Below are 18,739 nucleotides of genomic sequence, written 5' to 3'. Positions count from 1 at the left end.
GGATAAAAATCTGTACACAACTAATCTCCAAAAGAATAATCTTGACACATTACATACCTGTTTTTTCTAGGACATTGGCAATTCAAAGGTGGGGTGAGGGCTATATGGAAAATAATGTATATGCTCAGTTTTCTAAATTCTGCACATTGTTCAAATTAACATTTGAGGAGATATTTCCAAAACTAGTCACTTCACCAGCAGCACCTAAGGAAAATAGATGGTCAGCTGTGGGTATTAGAATAGTGTCCCAAACATTTAAATTTCTTGGTTCTTTACAAAAGCACGACATAATCCACAATTCCTAGATTACTATCACAGATATAAAAAAATATGCAGGAGGATTGTGCTTGCTGCCAAAAAGTCATTAAATGACAAAATAAAATAAAATGCAAAAAATAAAAGCACAGTAAGGTGAAATGACATAAAACACTAAGCTGGAAAAGGTATACATAACTATAATGGGGATAGGATAACAGAAAATCCTTAATGCTTTGCAAATTTTGTAATGAATATTTATATAGTATTGAGGAGGAGTTGCAATCAAATCTTCCTAAAACACATGTAGCACCCAATATGACATTCACAGCAACACAATAATGTTTTCCACAACAGAGCTTGAAGAAAGGAAAGTAATACAGAAATTAAAAATGAGAAGTCAGCAGCCATAGATGAGGTTCCAGTCTCTGTTTTCAACGTTGCATGGACAGCATACAAGACCCATTAATAAACATAATATTAGAGTACTTTAGTTCAGTTATTTTTACTGAATACCTAAAGTATGAAGTCTGTCCTTACAAAAGGACAGTATTGCTGAAAGTATTGAAAACTACAGATCAGTTTCTACATTCTCAAAAATAATTGAATCAGTTATGAAAGTTGGAATAATGAATTACATGGACACACAGACAACATTTTAATGACTAATAGTTTCCTTTCCAAAGTGGGTAAATTATGAATTGGCCATATGAGTGGTTCCAGTCTTGCCTGGAAAACAGTGTGCAAAAGGTATAGTGTGTTCACACACCTTCTGCTGCTAAATTTATAGAAAAACAATTGTCAGACAAGAAGCACACACACACACACACACACACACACACACACACACACACACAGGTGTTCCTCATGGCAGTGTATTGGATCCAATTCTGTTTTTAATACGTATCAATGACATTCCAGACAGTATAATTCAGGGGGGAAAAGTTGTCTTTTCTGATGACAGCAAAAATCAGTCACTGATGAAACACCAGAACTCTTACTAGAGAAAGCAAATGAAAACAACAAGGATGTTTATTATTGGGCAGCAGGTAATGAATTAACATCAAATATAAAGAAAAGAAACAGTACCCACTTTGGCATAAAGTGGGAAAACAACTGTCACATTAAGCGTATATGACTAATCTACAGAAGTGTGACAAACACAAAGTTTTTGGGGGTGAATACTGAGCACGGAAAAAACATGCAAAGATAGTGAAAAAAGAGAATATCATCAGCATGTTATGCTCTCAGGGTCCTATTATCATTCTGTATCAGCCTATGTCCAGTGGTGACATACTATTCCTGTATGGGCCATTTCCAGCTATGGGATTCTTTTCTGTGGACTGAAAGCACAAAACATGCACACAATTTGGAAAAAAGGCCAAGAATAATACACAGAAGTAGGAGTCAGGCTCACTGTAACGAGCTGCTTAAAAACCTTGGTATCTTTAGTGCAGCAAGTGAATACTTTTACCAAACTTTTGAGTATATCCAGAAAAAAATTACTAAGTATTTCACTAATAGGTCTATATGTCATCATGGAACAAGTCAGTTTGGACTTATATTTACCAAGAAGGAAAACCTCGGAACAGCATGTTCTACCAAAGAGCAAAATTGTATTACAAAACGTCCCAGGAAGGAGAAGAAAAAGATGCTAAAATACATCTGTTTAAAAAGGCATTCTTCTTCACAAGTAATGCATATTACACAACTGAAGATTACTTACAACGAGAAGACCTTAGATACACCAAATGATTCAGCTTAGTATCTGTCACATCACTTTTGTATAACCTAAAATGAAAGACTCTATAAGATACTTTGTATCAGTACTACCCATTTCGGTACCACTGACTCAAAACTGATGGGGTCAATAATTAACTGAAAACCGAGCATTTTTTGTCATCATATACAGAGTTAACGAATGCATATTTTCCTTGAAATTGTGGAAATAAACTTATACGACTACTGCTTACATACCAATAACATAAACCTGGTTCAATAAAAGTGCTGCTGGCAAAGCGACACTGGTGTCTAGATGGGGAAAAGACAACCATATTTGATTGCCACAGGCGTTCTGCAGTTCATTTGTTTTCATTTGTATTTTTCTCCATATTGAAATTGGTAAGAGTAGGAGGGTTAATTAAATGAATAAATCACTAAGGAATAATAAGAAGGTACTACTTGGATTATAAAAGATTAAAATTTTAAGCCTTACTGTGTGTAAACAATTCTGAGTAAGATTGCTGCAAATCCATCATCATGAGGGACTCCAGACAGCTGACTGCTCATCACTTCTTGCAGCGAGGTGCAGGACAGAATGCACCCAGGGACAGTTATATTATTCTCATTGCGTGCTCATCATATTATTGTTCTGAACTCAATGAGGATTTCCAGCAGTTATGGTATGTTCATCAATTGGAAGATGTTCTTGGTGCTGCAAGTATGTTTTCTTCAAATGTTTACAAGAGAAGCACTGTCTATCTACTTATTTGAAGGAAAGTGAGGACATGTAAAAGAGTAAGTGAGAGAGCCATTGTAAAGCAACCATGGATTAAAAGTTTAATTCTTTGTTAATACAAGCTGTTCGAGAAATTTATTGGCCTACCTTGTTATAGCTTCTCAATTTACTCATCTCATTAACCCTATTACTCCCACCAATTACGATATGTAGAGACTGTATAATGCATTTGGTAGTCGAATACAGGTTCTCTGACATGCTCATTGGTCCTTGGGGTACTGATAGCAGATTTGTAAGAAAAGCAGAACTTATTCACATTGAAATCTGCGATGGCTGTAAATTTTCCAATTTTTATGAAAATAAGCATTTGTGGATTCCATATATGATGATGAACAACGCTCAATTTTCAATTAACTATCGATCCCATCAATTCTGAACAATTGCGCGTCATGAACTTTAGGGATGGTTTTCCTAAGAAATGGGGGATATCTTAAGAGTCTTTCATTTCAGGCGGTATGTAAGTTATATGTTAATATATGCCAAATCCATTGGTGATGTCATACAGCACTCACAGTAGTGGTTAATAATGAAAGGTGATAGGTATGTCACCCTGTAACATTACGTACATGATCACAATGTAATGCTTTTACAAGAAAATAATGTGCCAAAACCTCTAGTGCCTGGTAGTAATGTCTTATCATTCTCCTGAGTTCAAAATCTCATTCATAATGGGGGGATGCTGACTCAGTTTTTCAGCTGAGTAAGGGGAGAACATGAAGATGTTCACTGTGCATAGTTGTTGCTTGTTTATGGGCCTGAAATCATGTTTTCTGAACAGACTGTAATTAGTGCAAAGGGCGCAGAAGCATGTTCATGATCCAGGAGTCACCAGCAAAAGGTCTTAGAGTGAGCAGCAATGAAGAGCGAACTATGTTTTACATTACAAGCTATCTGGAGCACACTGTATGTACTTCAAAGAACATTGTACAATATGGACTAACTGGATGAAGCGGTGTAGTTGTTTAGACAATGATCTCATATTTGGGAGGACAGAGTTTACTCTGTCTAGCCATATTGATTTAGGTTCCTATTTCAGGAAAATGATGTGATGGTTCCTTCACAAAGGCCATAGCTAACCACCTGTTATATCCTTATAAAAACGTAATTATATGTTCTGCGTGTATGTATATTCTGAGTTATTTATTTTCAATGTATTGTGATAACAAAACCAGTAACATTGTAAGATGATTATTGGATGAATAAATACAAAACATTAAATAATTTGAAACCCGAATCCTATATTCAGCATGATTGACATGCTCATGGGTCCTTGGGGTACTGATAGCAGATTTGTAAGAATAGTAGAACTTATTTCCATTAAAATCTGAGATACCGTCTACATGGTGTACATCAAGTCCGGGAACACTTTCAATTATTTATTACATGAGAACCAAACACTGTGCATATGTCATTTTGAAGAGAAACCCAGAAAGTTTTTTTCATGTATACCGCCAGAGACAGTGTAGTTTGGTAATTTGGTAGTTACAAACATGGCGAGTTCAGGTGCAGAGCAAGCTCTCTGTGTGTTGGAGTTCAACAAACAAGTGTGCTACAGCTGTTCAACGAATGTTTAGAACCAAGTACGGTGAGCAGCCACCAACAAGAAAGGCCATTTACCACTGGCACAACAAATTTGTTACGACAAGTTGTTTGTGATCGGCAAAGAGAAGTGGACGTCCCAGTGTGAGTGAAGTCAATGTGGAGCACATAAGAGACATTCATAAGGAGTCCAAAGAAATTGGTGCATCGTGCATCCCATGAACGTGAAATGGTTAATGACAGTGTGGAAAATCCTGCAACAGAAGCTGTCTTGAAACCATTCAAATTGGAGCTAGTGCAGAAGCTCAATGATGATGACAAAGATAAACATTTCGAGTTTTGTTCACAGTTGCAACAACTGAATGAGGATGGGGATGGCATTTTTGATTGACAAAGCCATCTTTCACAGTAATGAGAATGTGAAACAAGCATAATTGCCAAATCTGGGGTACAAAGCATCCACACGAATGCATTGAATTTTAGTGTGATTCCCCAAAGGTAAATGTTTTTTGTCCCTTGTCACATCGAAAACTGTACATTCCTACTTGGACATGTTGCAGCAATGGCTGATGCCTCAAATGCAATCGGACTCTCCATTCACCTTTCAGCAGGAGGGCTCTCTGTTCATCTTTCAGCAGGAGGGGGCTCCACCTCATTTTCATCGTGAAGTTCGTGGGTACCTGAACACAGAGCTGATGCATCGATGGATAGGCCTTGCTACAGAAGGAAACAGCTCTGTTTCATGAAATGGCCTCCCCAATCACCATATCTCACTCTGTGTGACTTTTTTCATGGGGACACATTAAAGATATGGTGTATGTACTGCCTCTACCATGTGATGTAGCAGAACTCTGGGAGAGAATACGGGAAGTGACTGCAACAGTCAACGATGCCATGCTGGGACAGGTATAGGAAGGATTCGCTTACTGTATTGACATCTTCTGGGTCACTCATGGTTCGCATATCGAATGTTTGTCAAAAAAAACTTTCAGAATTTCTCTTCAAACTGCAATATGTATTACATCTGTACAATGTTTAGTTCTTGTGCAATAAATAATGGAAAGTGTTCCCGAACTTTATGTACCCCATGTATATTAGTGTCACACATTTCTGTGTGTGTTTCATCAGTGCCTTATGTAATCACATTCCGTATTGACATTAGTTGGGCTATTGCCAAGCTCATACATCTATTTGCAACATTTCAGTCATGTTCAAGTTCAAACATAAATTCTTTCACTGTAACAGTATTTTAATGTTATACATACAAGTTCACAATACTGCCAATAAGTAGATTAAAAAACACCAGCTATTTTATTAAAAAAAATGTTTGTTTTTACCTGTAAACCTGGTGTTGTAGGAACTAAACAGAGAGAGAAATATACTGAAGCCCCAGGTTCCAATTTACCCATCTGCCTGCCAGACACTCCACTCCAAACAAGACCAGATGCTGCTGATGACTCAAGTCCCAACACGAGGTCCATTGATCTTTCACTGTAAATGACAAGAATGCTATTATATGATGGGATCTCGATGGTATGATACTCTGCATACTTTCTAAAAATATCTAGGATAAATGTGAAGAACTGGGTAATGGTTGAGATATAAAGTCAGTTAAGAATCATGTTCTCTCAAATTTTCACTCAGATTCACTTGCTTCATTACACCTAACCCTTCAAAATGTCTGTTTCAATTCTTTTTTGTAACAATGTAGACAGGTAATCAGAGCAAAGAATTAAATAATAATATGTAAACAAAGGGGGGGAGGCAGGGGCAGGAGGGAGGGAGGGAGGGAGAGACACTACATACCACCCACCTTCCCACTGCACTTGGGGGGGGGGCGCAAACTAGAGTATGGGTGCCCTTGCTTACAAGAGGGAGACTTGTTTCAATCATTCTTTCTTTCTCAATGCCCATTCCTTTCATGACCAGCCACTCCTGATTATTTTTACTGATTTTATCTGGGGGCATCGTCAAATAGATGCCGTAAATGTTATCGTCCTACATGAGCATCTACTAATTCGGAGCTATTTTGAACAAAATTCTTAGGCATCTTCAAAAATCCACTAGTTTTAAAAAATGAATGTTTTTAAGGTACAGTTTAAACACTACAAACAATGAAGTACTGTGGTTAATTTTAGGCCCAACATTATCAATCTCCTTTAGTTTGCGGTGTCGCTCTTGCACACATACAATACCACAATAAACTAACAAATTACTAATGAATTCCCAAATAAACAAATAAATTATCCCTCCAAAATTACTACCACTAATTACAGATTAGAACAGCTTTTCACTTCTGCCCTTTCTCTATATACCTTTAGCAATTTTAAACTTCTCTCGTTTCCACATATGTGGCAGCAACAACCATAATGTTCTACTATACGAACGCCAATCAGTTTGCTAGAATCACACTCTTCCTTCGTATACCAATTTGTACGAACTTCATTACACAAACTATCTCCATCCATACTATTTACTTCAGCCCCCTCTAAGTTTTCTGTTAGTTCCTCCACACATTTCGCCGGTTCACTACCCACAGCATGCACAACTTTACTGTTTTTCCTCTCCAAAATATTGACACTTGTAGCTTCAACAAAACTACACATCAATTCACTGTCAAACACTTTATCTTCCTGAAATGATACGTTGATGCCTAAGCCATCATCATCATAAATATTCATCTCGGCAACCTTATATGCTGATACACCATTTAAATCACAACAAAAATTCACATAAGAAACCTTACTTTCCTCCGTTCGACAAATTAACTGTACGTGAATCGTACACTACTTTATCCTCCACCGCTACATTACACAAATTGCTACTACCTTGTTGTACAATTTTGGGACTTCCAGACTTGCTACATTCCACTGTACAAAAATCAGTACACACTGCCATTTCTACACACTTTTTATCCAGATTAAGCCCCAATCCTACTTTACATACATTTTCACATTCACACACTGACAAACGTTTTAGATACACACATTCATCAGTAAGTCTCATTTCACCTTGATTTGTGACTAGAAACACGTAAATTCCTTCCTCCGAAGTATCAATGCCAGTAGCTTTTGCATCATTACATAAATTACTATTACTCTGTTTCTTTAAACAGAAATCCTCTACCTCCGCTGATACATTTTTTACTTCAACTGCTGGTGAGACCAATGCTAAGCCTCCCTTAGTAACATTGACTCTTTCCACCGAAATACAATCACCCTCACTTGCAGCTGAAGAGACCAAAGCTACGCCGCCTTCACTAACATCAACACTTTTCACAAACTCAAAAATACTTTCTACTGCAATTGCTACTATTTGCTCTTACCTCTTCAGAACTCTCCACACAATTTGCTTTCACAAAATTCCTCTCCTCTTTAACTTCTTTTTGAACCACTGAATCTTCCCATTCATCACCATTCGCCCGTTTCCTCACAAACATTTCCAAACGGTTAAAATGCAGACTCCTACAATCACAGTCTCTGTCAAATCATAACCGTTTAAATTTTGTCGATTTGTTTACGCTCTCTGTAGATTAGTTCAGACGTTCTTTGCAAAGCAGTTTTTAGCATGGATAGGGACTGCAACTGCTGTGTTCGGATGCAGGCTGAGTTGGCATCCCTTTGCTCCCAGCTTCAGGCAGTGTTGGCTTCGGTCACACAGCTTGAGGCTGTTGCCAATGGGCATCACTGTGGGGGTCCGGATTGGGGTTTGTCAGGAACGGCCAGCTCGTCCCACGCATCCCCCGATCGGACTACGACTGTGGTTGCCCGGGATACTGCCCGCATTGAGGCTGATCCCTCACCTGTGGTAGAGTGGGAGGTCGTCTCAAGGTGTGGCAGGGGGCGAAAGACATTCCGGAGGGCTGAACGGAAGGCCTCTCCAGTTTGTCTGACGAACCGGTTTCAGGCTCTGTCTCAGGCTGATACTGATCTTTGGCCGGACATGGCTGCTTGTCCTGTTCCAGAGGTTGCCCCTCAGTCTGCAAGATCCGGGCGGTCGCAGAGGGTGGGCTTACTGGTAGTTGGGAGCTCGAATGTCAGGCGCGTAATGGGGCCCCTTAGGGAAATGGCAGCAAGAGAGGGGAAGAAAACCAATGTGCACTCCGTGTGCATACCGGGGGGAGTCCTTCCAGATGTGGAAAGGGTCCTTCCAGATGCCATCAAGGGTACAGGGTGCACCCATCTGCAGGTGGTCGCTCATGTCGGCACCAATGATGTGTGTTGCTATGGATCGGAGGAAATCATCTCTGGCTTCCGGCGGCTATCTGATTTGGTGAAGACTGCCAGTCTCGCTAGCGGGATGAAAGCAGAGCTCACCATCTCCAGCATCGTCGACAGGACTGACTGCGGACCTTTGGTACAGAGCCGAGTGGAGGGTCTGAATCAGAGGCTGAGACGGTTCTGCGACCGTGTGGGCTGCAGATTCCTCGACTTGCACCATAGGGTGGTGGGGTTTCGGGTTCCGCTGGATAGGTCAGGAGTCCACTACACGCAACAAGCAGCTACACGGGTAGCAGGGGTTGTGTGGCGTGGGCTGGGCGGTTTTTTAGGTTAGATGGCCTTGGGCAAGTACAGAAAGGGCAACAGACTCAACGGGTGCGGGGCAAAGTCAGGACATGCGGGGACCAAGAAGCAATCGGTATTGTAATTGTCAACTGTCGAAGCTGCGTTGGTAAAGTACCAGAACTTCAAGCGCTGATAGAAAGCACCGAAGCTGAAATCGTTATAGGTACAGAAAGCTGGCTTAAGCCAGAGATAAATTCTGCCGAAATTTTTACAAAGGTACAGAAGGTGTTTAGAAAGGATAGATTGCATGCAACTGGTGGTGGAGTGTTCGTCGCTGTTAGTAGTAGTTTATCCTGTAGTGAAGTAGAAGTGGATAGTTCCTGTGAATTATTATGGGTGGAGGTTACACTCAACAACCGAGCTAGGTTAATAATTGGCTCCTTTTACCGACCTCCCGACTCAGCAACATTAGTGGCAGAACAACTGAGAGAAAATTTGGAATACATTTCACATAAATTTTCTCAGCATGTTATAGTCTTAGGTGCAGATTTCAATTTACCAGATATAGACTGGGACACTCGGATGTTTAGGACGGGTGGTAGGGACAGAGCATCGAGTGACATTACACTAAGTGCACTATCCGAAAATTACCTCGAGCAATTAAACAGAGAACCGACTCGTGGAGATAACATCTTGGACCTACTGATGACAAACAGACCCGAACTTTTCGACTCTTTCAGTGCAGAACAGGGAATCAGTGATCATAAGGCCGTTGCAGCATCCCTGAATATGGAAGTTAATAGGAATATAAAAAAAGGGAGGAAGGTTTATCTGTTTAGCAAGAGTAATAGAAGGCAGATTTCAGACTACCTAACAGATCAAAACGAATATTTCTGTTCCGACACTGACAATGTTGAGTGTTTATGGAAAAAGTTCAAGGCAATCGTAAAATGCGTTTTAGACAGGTACGTGCCGAGTAAAACTGTGAGGGACGGGAAAAACCCACCGTGGTACAACAACAAAAGTTAGGAAACTACTGCGAAAGCAAAGAGAGCTTCACTCCAAGTTTAAACGCAGCCCAAACCTCTCAGACAAACAGAAGCTAAACGATGTCAAAGTTAGCGTAAGGAGGGCTATGCGTGAAGCGTTCAGTGAATTCGAAAGTAAAATTCTATGTACCGACTTGACAGAAAATCCTAGGAAGTTCTGGTCTTACGTTAAATCAGTAAGTGGCTCGAAACAGCATATCCAGACACTCCGGGATGATGATGGCACTGAAACAGAGGATGACGCGCGTAAAGCTGAAATACTAAACACCTTTTTCCAAAGCTGTTTCACAGAGGAAGACCGCACTGCAGTTCCTTCTCTAAATCCTCGCACAAACGAAAAAATGGCTGACATCGAAATAAGTGTCCAAGGAATAGAAAAGCAACTGGAATCACTCAATAGAGGAAAGTCCACTGGACCTGACGGGATACCAATTCGATTCTACACAGAGTACGCGAAAGAACTTGCCCCCTTCTAACAGCTGTGTACCTCAAGTCTCTAGAGGAACGGAGGGTTCCAAATGATTGGAAAAGAGCACAGGTAGTCCCAGTCTTCAAGAAGGGTCGTCGAGCAGATGCGCAAAACTATAGACCTATATCTCAGACGTCGATCTGTTGTAGAATTTTAGAACATGTTTTTTGCTCGAGTATCATGTCGTTTTTGGAAACCCAGAATCTACTATGTAGGAATCAACATGGATTCCGGAAACAGCGATCGTGTGAGACCCAACTCGCTTTATTTGTTCATGAGACCCAGAAAATATTAGATACAGGCTCCCAGGTAGATGCTATTTTTCTTGACTTCCGGAAGGCGTTCGATACAGTTCTGCACTGTCGCCTGATAAACAAAGTAAGAGCCTACGGAATATCAGACCAGCTGTGTGGCTGGATTGAAGAGTTTTTAGCAAACAGAACACAGCATGTTGTTATCAATGGAGAGACGTCTACAGACGTTAAAGTAACCTCTGGCGTGCCACAGGGGAGTGTTATGGGACCATTGCTTTTCACAATATATATAAATGACCTAGTAGATAGTGTCGGAAGTTCCATGTGGCTTTTCGCGGATGATGCTGTAGTATACAGAGAAGTTGCAGCATTAGAAAATTGTAGCGAAATGCAGGAAGATCTGCAGCGGATAGGCACTTGGTGCAGGGAGTGGCAACTGTCCCTTAACATAGACAAATGTAATGTATTGCGAATACATAGAAAGAAGGATCCTTTATTGTATGATTATATGATAGCGGAACAAACACTGGTAGCAGTTACTTCTGTAAAACATCTGGGAGTATGCGTGCGGAACGATTTGAAGTGGAATGATCATATAAAATTAATTGTTGGTAAGGTGCATACCAGGTTGAGATTCATTGGGAGAGTGCTTAGAAAATGTAGTCCATCAACAAAGGAGGTGGCTTACAAAACACTCGTTTGACCTATACTTGAGTATTGCTCATCAGTGTGGGATCCGTACCAGATCGGTTTGACGGAAGAGATAGAGAAGACCAAAGAAGAGCAGCGCGTTTCGTCACAGGGTTATTTGGTAACCGTGATAGCGTTACGGAGATGTTTAATAAACTGTGGCAGACTCTGCAAGAGAGGCGCTCTGCATCGCGGTGTAGCTTGCTCACCAGGTTTCGAGAGGGTTTGTTTCTGGATGAGGTATCGAATATATTGCTTCCCCCTACTTATACCTCCCGAGGAGATCACGAATGTAAAATTAGAGAGATTAGAGCGCGCACGGAGGCTTTCAGACAGTCGTTCTTCCCGCGAACCATACGCGACTGGAACAGGAAAGGGAGGTAATGACAGTGGCACGTAAAGTGCCCTCCGCCACACACCGTTGGGTGGCTTGCGGAGTATAAATGTAGATGTAGATCATCCATCACTGGGAAACATGGGTTGCATTGAGAGACAAATATTTATAGAAGGAGTAACACCATCACTAAGTTTCATAGTCGTAACTTTATTATTGTCAATATTATTATTATTATTATTATTATTATTATTGATATTACTTTAGGTGATGATAAAACTTTGTGACCATTCCTTATAAAAATCTATTGTGTCCAACTTCTTCCCTTTATTACAAAACGTCTTGTTTTTCTTTCTGTCCTGCTGGTCCTTATCAACTGACAAATGACAAAACTTATCATCCTTTTCTATTTTGCTTCTTTGAATTTTAATGACAGACATCCTAATTTTTTATTTGCTTATTACCATTAATTTTTTCTATTAATTTTAATGGACCAATCACTTCAATGGTGGATGAAGCTGACAACCTCAAACAGTGTTATTCATATGAATGCAATTCAGAAAACACAAGCTGTCAACTTAGATTGTAACTCAGTATTTATTAGCATGGTCAGCATGACCTGAAGGGCAGTAAACCTTTGATGTAGAAGTCAAGAGGTGTTTTATATATACTCATATGTAGAAATGGAAAAGAATTTAAAGGATAATGCAATTGCATTATTAGAAATGGTCTGCTTGTATGAATTTAGGCTATTCGGACTTCCTCTCTTACATTTCAATTGTAGATGCTGGCAGCTGACTTCAAGAACACCAGTGCATGTCAAAAAATGAAGAAAATCCTCCTTACTGGGCTACACTTCACTTCAATAAAAATACTTAATACTGCTGTTAAGTCTTCGCTTATTCATACACACATATAATACATAACACTCATAATACTCCATACTCCATATACTGCGACAATGCATATTTGCATTTTTCATTTGCCTTATGACATTTGTATAAATAACCTTATAGCTACTAAATTGTTCACTTGAGATGCGGCCCGTTTCTTTATTTGATACCTACTACTCTTGATGTAATTCTCTCCTTCTGCACCATGACAATGCACTGGTCATAGAAATAAAAAAAAAAGACTTAAAACTAATTGCATTACTTAGCTCAGTGGCCACTGATACATTTGATAATTACATCCGTCCACAGATATTTTCATACTTTGTTTAAATTCATAGACATTCATTTATTCTGTTACCCATTATGATTCATTTACCCTGCAAAGAAAAATATTTTACATTTCTTATGGTATTTTATCGTTTCTTCTTAGCTTACACGTCACATATGTTTTTTCATAACGCTTCCTTTTGCTTGTAAATATGTTGTATATAACTTAGTACTTCATTAAATCTCTGTGTACATATATCAATAGGTTTCTTAGTTCTTAGACAATAGATGCAATTGCTTAGTATTTAAGTTAGGTACATGCACATATCGCATTCCTGTTTGGCTGCGCCTTCTGCCAGTCTGTCGTGCATGCACACAGGACAATGCCTCCTCTCCTACTACTGGCGTCAGCACGTATTGTTGAGTGTGGACTGCTGAGCTGTCAGCTAATTTTGCTTATACTTTTTGCTTTGCCTGAAGCGGCGTATTCCTTCTCATTGCTGTTGATTTTATGCCTACATGCACAAAGCAAAAGAATTACATCTACATCTAGATCTACATGGATATTCTTTCAAACCACATTTAAGTGCCTGGCAAAGGGTTCATCGAACCACCTTCACAATTCTCTATTATTCCAATCTCGTATAGCACACAGATAAAACAAACATTTATATCTTTCCATTGTTGTTATTGTTGTTGTGTTCTTCAGACCTGAGACTGGTTTGATGCAGCTCTCCATGCTACTCTATCCTGTGCAAGCTTCTTCATCTCCCAGTACTTACTGCAACCTACATCCTTCTGAATCTGCTTAGTGTATCCATCTCTTGGTCCCCCTCTACGATTTTTACACTCCACGCTGCCCTCCAATACTAAATTGGTGATCCCTTGATGCCTCAGAACATGTCCTACCAACCGATCCCTTCTTCTAGTCAAGTTGTACCACAAACTTCTCTTCTCCCCAATCCTATTCAGTACCTCCTCATTAGTTATGTGATCTACCCATCTAATCTTCAGCATTCTTCTGTAGCACCACATTTCGAAAGCTTCTATTCTCTTCTTCTCCTAATTATATATCGTCCATGTTTCACTTCCATACATGGCTTCACTCCATACAAATACTTTCAGAAACGACTTCCTGACATTTCAATCTATACTCGATGTTAACAAATTTTTCTTCTTCAGAAATGCTTTCCTTGACATTGCCAGTCTACATTTTATATCCTCTCTACTTCGACCATCATCAGTTATTTTGCTCCCCAAATAGCAAAACTCCTTTACTACTTTAAGTGCCTCATTTCCTAATCTAATTCCCTCAGCATCACCCGACTTAATTAGACTACATTCCATTATCCTTGTTTTGCTTTTGTTGATGTTCATCTTATATCCTCCTTTCAAGACACTGTCCATTCCATTCAACTGCTCTTCCATTTCCTTTGCTGTCTCTGACAGAATTACAATGTCATCGGCGAACCTCAAAGTTTTTATTTCTTCTCCATGGATTTTAATACCTACACCAAATTTTTCTTTTGTTTCCTTCACAGCTTGCTCAATATACAGATTGATTAACACCGGGGAGAGGCTACAACCCTGCCTCACTCCCTTCCCAAACACTACTTCCCTTTCATGCCCCTCAACTCTTATAACTGCATGTTGGTTTCTATACAAATTGTAAATAGCCTTTCGCTCCCTGTATTTTACCCCTGCCACCTTCAGAATCTGAAAGAGAGTATTCCAGTCAACATTGTCAAAAGCTTTCTCTAAGTCTACTAATGCTAGAAACGTAGGTTTGCCTTTCCTTAATCTAGCTTCTAAGATAAGCCGCAGGGTCAGTATTGCCTCACGTGTTCAAATATTGCTACTGAATCCAAACTGATCTTCCCCCAAGGTCGGCTTCTACGAGTTTTTCCATTCGCGTTAGTATTTTGCAACCATGACTTATTAAACTGATAGTTCGGTAATTTTCACATCTGTCAACACCTGCTTTCTTTGGGATTGGGATTATTATATTCTTCTTGAAGTCTGAGGGTATTTTGCCTGTCTCATCTTGCTCACCAGATGGTACAGTTTTGTCAGGACTGGCTCTCCCAAGGCTGTCAGTAGTTCTAATGGAATGTTGTCTACTCCCGGGGCCTTGTTTCGACTCAGGTCTCTCAGTGCTCTGTCAAACTCTTCACGCAGTATCATATTTCCCATTTCATCTTCATCTACATCCTCTTCCATTTCCATAATATTGTCCTCAAGTACATTGCCCTTGTATACAGGGCTATTACAAATGATTGAAGCGATTTCATAAATTCACTGTAGCTCCATTCATTGACATATGGTCACGACACACTACAGATACATAGAAAAACTCATGAAGTTTTGTTCGGCTGAAGCCGCACTTCAGGTTTCTGCCGCAGGAGCGCTCGAGAGCGCAGTGAGACAAAATGGCGACAGGAGCCGAGAAAGCGTATGTCGTGCTTGAAATGCACTCACATCAGTCAGTCATAACAGTGCAACGACACTTCAGGACGAAGTTCAACAGAGATCCACCAACTGCTAACTCCATTCGGCGATGGTATGCACAGTTTAAAGCTTCTGGATGCCTCTGTAAGGGGAAATCAACAGGTCGGCCTGCAGTGAGCGAAGAAATGGTTGAACGCGTGCAGGCAAGTTTCACACATAGCCCGCGGAAGTCGACGAATAAAGCAAGCAGGGAGCTAAACGTACCACAGCCGACAGTTTGGAAAATCTTACGGAAAAGGCTAAAGCAGAAGCCTTACCGTTTACAATTGCTACAAGCCCTGACACCCAATGACAAAGTCAAATGCTTTGAATTTTCGGCGCGGTTGCAACAGCTGATGGAAGAGGATGCATTCAGTGCAAAACTTGTTTTCAGTGATGAAGCAACATTTCTTCTTAATGGTGAAGTGAACAGACACAATGTGCGAATCTGGGCGGTAGAGAATCCTCACGCATTCGTGCAGCAAATTCGCAGTTCACCAAAAGTTAACGTGTTTTGTGCAATCTCACGGTTTAAAGTTTACGGCCCCTTTTTCTTCTGCGAAAAAAACGTTACAGGACACGTGTATCTGGACATGCTGGAAAATTGGCTCATGCCACAACTGAAGACCGACAGCGCCAACTTCATCTTTCAACAGGATGGTGCTCCACCGCACTTCCATCATGATGTTCGGCATTTCTTAAACAGGAGATTGGAAAACCGATGGATCGGTCGTGGTGGAGATCATGATCAGCAATTCATGTCATGACCTCCACGCTCTCCCGACTTAACCCCATGCGATTTCTTTCTGTGGGGTTATGTGAAAGATTCAGTGTTTAAACCACCTCTACCAAGAAACGTGCCAGAACTGTGAGCTCGCATCAACGATGCTTTCGAACTCATTGATGGGGACATGCTGCGCCGAGTGTGGGAGGAACTTGATTATCAGCTTGATGGCTGCTGAATCACTAAAGGGGCACATATCGAACATTTGTGAATGCCTAAAAAAACTTTTTGAGTTTTTGTATGTGTGTGCAAAGCATTGTGAAAATATCTCAAATAATAAAGTTATTGTAGAGCTGTGAAAGCGCTTCAATCATTTGTAATAACCCTGTAGATCCTCTATATACTCCTTCCACCTTTCTGCTTTCCCTTCTTTGCTTAGAACTGGGTTTCCATCTGAGCTCTTGGTATTCATACAAGTGGTTCTCTTTTCTCCAAAGGTCTCCTTAATTTTCCAGTAGGCAGTATCTATCTTACCCCCTAGTGAGATAAGCATCTAAATCCCTACATTTATCCTCTAGCCATCCCTTCTTAGCTATTTTGCACTTCCTGTTGATCTCATTTTTGAGGCGTTTGTATTCCTTCTTGCCTGCTTCATTTACTGCATTTTTATATTTTCTCCTTTCATCATTTAAATTCAATATTTCTTCTGTTACCCAAGGATTTCTACTAGCCCTCGTCTTTTTACCTACTTGATCCTCTGCTGCCTTCACTACTTCATCCCTCAAAGCTACCCATTCTTCTTCTACTGTATTTATTTCCCCCATTCCTGCCATTTGTTCCCTTATGCTCTCCCTGAAACTCTGTACAACCTCTGGTTTAGTTAGTTTATCTAGGTCCCATCTCCTTAAATTCCCACCTTTTTGCTGTTTCTTCAGTTTTAATCTACAGTTCATAACCAACAGCTTGTGGTCAGAGTCCACATCTGCCCCTCTCTTTCCATACGAGCTCTGATTTCCTTTATTTAATTGTGGTGATCGTTTCTCCCTATGTAGATCGGTGTCAACAAAATATTTTGACATTCAGAGGAAAAAATTGGTGAGTGGAATTTTGTGAGAAGATACCATCGCAACACCTTTGTTTTAATCGTGTGCAGCCCAAATCCTGTATCATTTCAGTGACACTCTTTCCAATATTTCGCAATAGTACAAAAAGTACTGTCCTTCTTTGAACTCTTTCTATGTACTCCATCAGTCCTATCTGGTAAGGATCCCACACCACATAGCAGTATTCTAAAAGAGGACGGACAAGTGTAGAGTAGGCAGTCTCCTTAGTAGATCTGTTACATTTTCTGTGTGTCCTGCCAATAACATGCAGTCTTTGGTTAGTCTTCCCAACATTTTCTGTGTGTTCCTTCCAATTTAAGTTGTTCATAATTGTAACTCCTAGGTATTTCGTTCAATTTATGGCCTTTAGATTTGACTGATTTATTGTGTAACCGAAGCTTAACGGATTCCTTTCAGCACTCATGCGGATGACCTCATGCTTTTCATTATTTAAGGTCAACTGCCAATTTTCGGACCATTCAGATATCTTTTCTAAATCGTTTTGCAATTTGTTTTGATCGTCTGATGACTTTATTAGTCGATAAATGACAGTGTCATCTACAAACACCCAAATAGTTTATATATATTTGGAACACCAAAGGGCCTTTAACACTACCTTGGGGAATGCCAGAAATCACTCCTCTTTCACTCAATGACTTTCCGTCCATTACTACAAACTGTGACCCCTCTGACAGGGAATGGGAATCACGAATCCACTAACATAACTGAGACGGTATTCCATAAGCATGCAATTGCACTACAAGCTGCTTGTATGGGGAAATCCACAAATACGAAATCAATCTGAAATCCCTCATCAATAGCACTCGACACTTCATGCGAGAAAAGAGCTAGTTGTGTTTCACAAGAATGATGTTTGCTAAATCCATGTTGACTGTGTGTCAATAGACTGTTTTCTTCAAGGCAATTCATAATGTTCGAACACAATATATGTTCCAAAATCCTGGTGCATATCGACGTTAATGACATGGGCCTGTAGTTTAGTGGATTACTCCTACTATCTTTCTTGCATATTGGTGTGACCTGTACAACTTTCCAGTGGGCATGGATCTTTCACCGAGCGAATGGTGTATAAGATTGTTAAGTATGGAGCTAATGAATCAGCATACTCTGAAAGGAATCTAACTGGTATACAGTCTGGTCCAGAAGACTTGCTTTGATTAAGTGATTTAAGTAGCTTCACTACTCTGAGGACATTTTCTTCTATGTTACTAATGTTGGGAGCTGTTCTTGATTCAAATTGTGGAATATTTACTTTGTCTACTTTTGTGAAGGCATTTCGGAAGGCTGTGTTTAGTAACTCTGCTTTAGCAGCAATGTCTTTGATAGTATCTCCATTGCTATTCTGCACAGAGAAGGAATTGATTGTTTCTTGCCGCTAACATACTTCACATACGACCTGAAAATCTCTTTGGATTTTCAGCCAGGTTTCGAGACAAAGTTTCGTTGTAGAAACTATTATAAGCATCTCGCATTGGAGTCCGCACGCTAAATTTCAAGCTTCTGTAAAAGATTGCCAATCTTCGGGATTTTGTGTCTGTTTAAATTTGGCATGTTTGTTTCGTTGTTTCTGCAACAGTGTTCTGACCTGTTTTGTGTACCAAGGAGGATCAGCTCCATTGTTTGTTAATTTA

The 18,739-nt window shown here is 40.1% G+C and overlaps 1 protein-coding gene across 1 annotated transcript in view; it reads right to left on the bottom strand.

Annotated features, from left to right (window-relative positions):
* LOC126483621 (trafficking protein particle complex subunit 13) overlaps positions 1 to 18,739 on the bottom strand; it is a 215,589-nt gene that overhangs the window by 18,490 nt on the left and 178,360 nt on the right. The window contains exon 9 of the mRNA XM_050106665.1: positions 5,650 to 5,803. Within this exon, the coding sequence (XP_049962622.1) occupies positions 5,650 to 5,803 (154 nt within the window). The remainder of the gene's footprint in view (positions 1 to 5,649; positions 5,804 to 18,739) is intronic.

The sequence above is a fragment of the Schistocerca serialis genome, chromosome 6, assembly GCF_023864345.2.
Source record: "Schistocerca serialis cubense isolate TAMUIC-IGC-003099 chromosome 6, iqSchSeri2.2, whole genome shotgun sequence".
NCBI lineage: Eukaryota > Metazoa > Arthropoda > Insecta > Orthoptera > Acrididae > Schistocerca > Schistocerca serialis.
The sequence above is the reverse complement of the archived record's forward strand: the minus strand, read 5'-3'. Positions and strand labels throughout refer to the sequence as shown.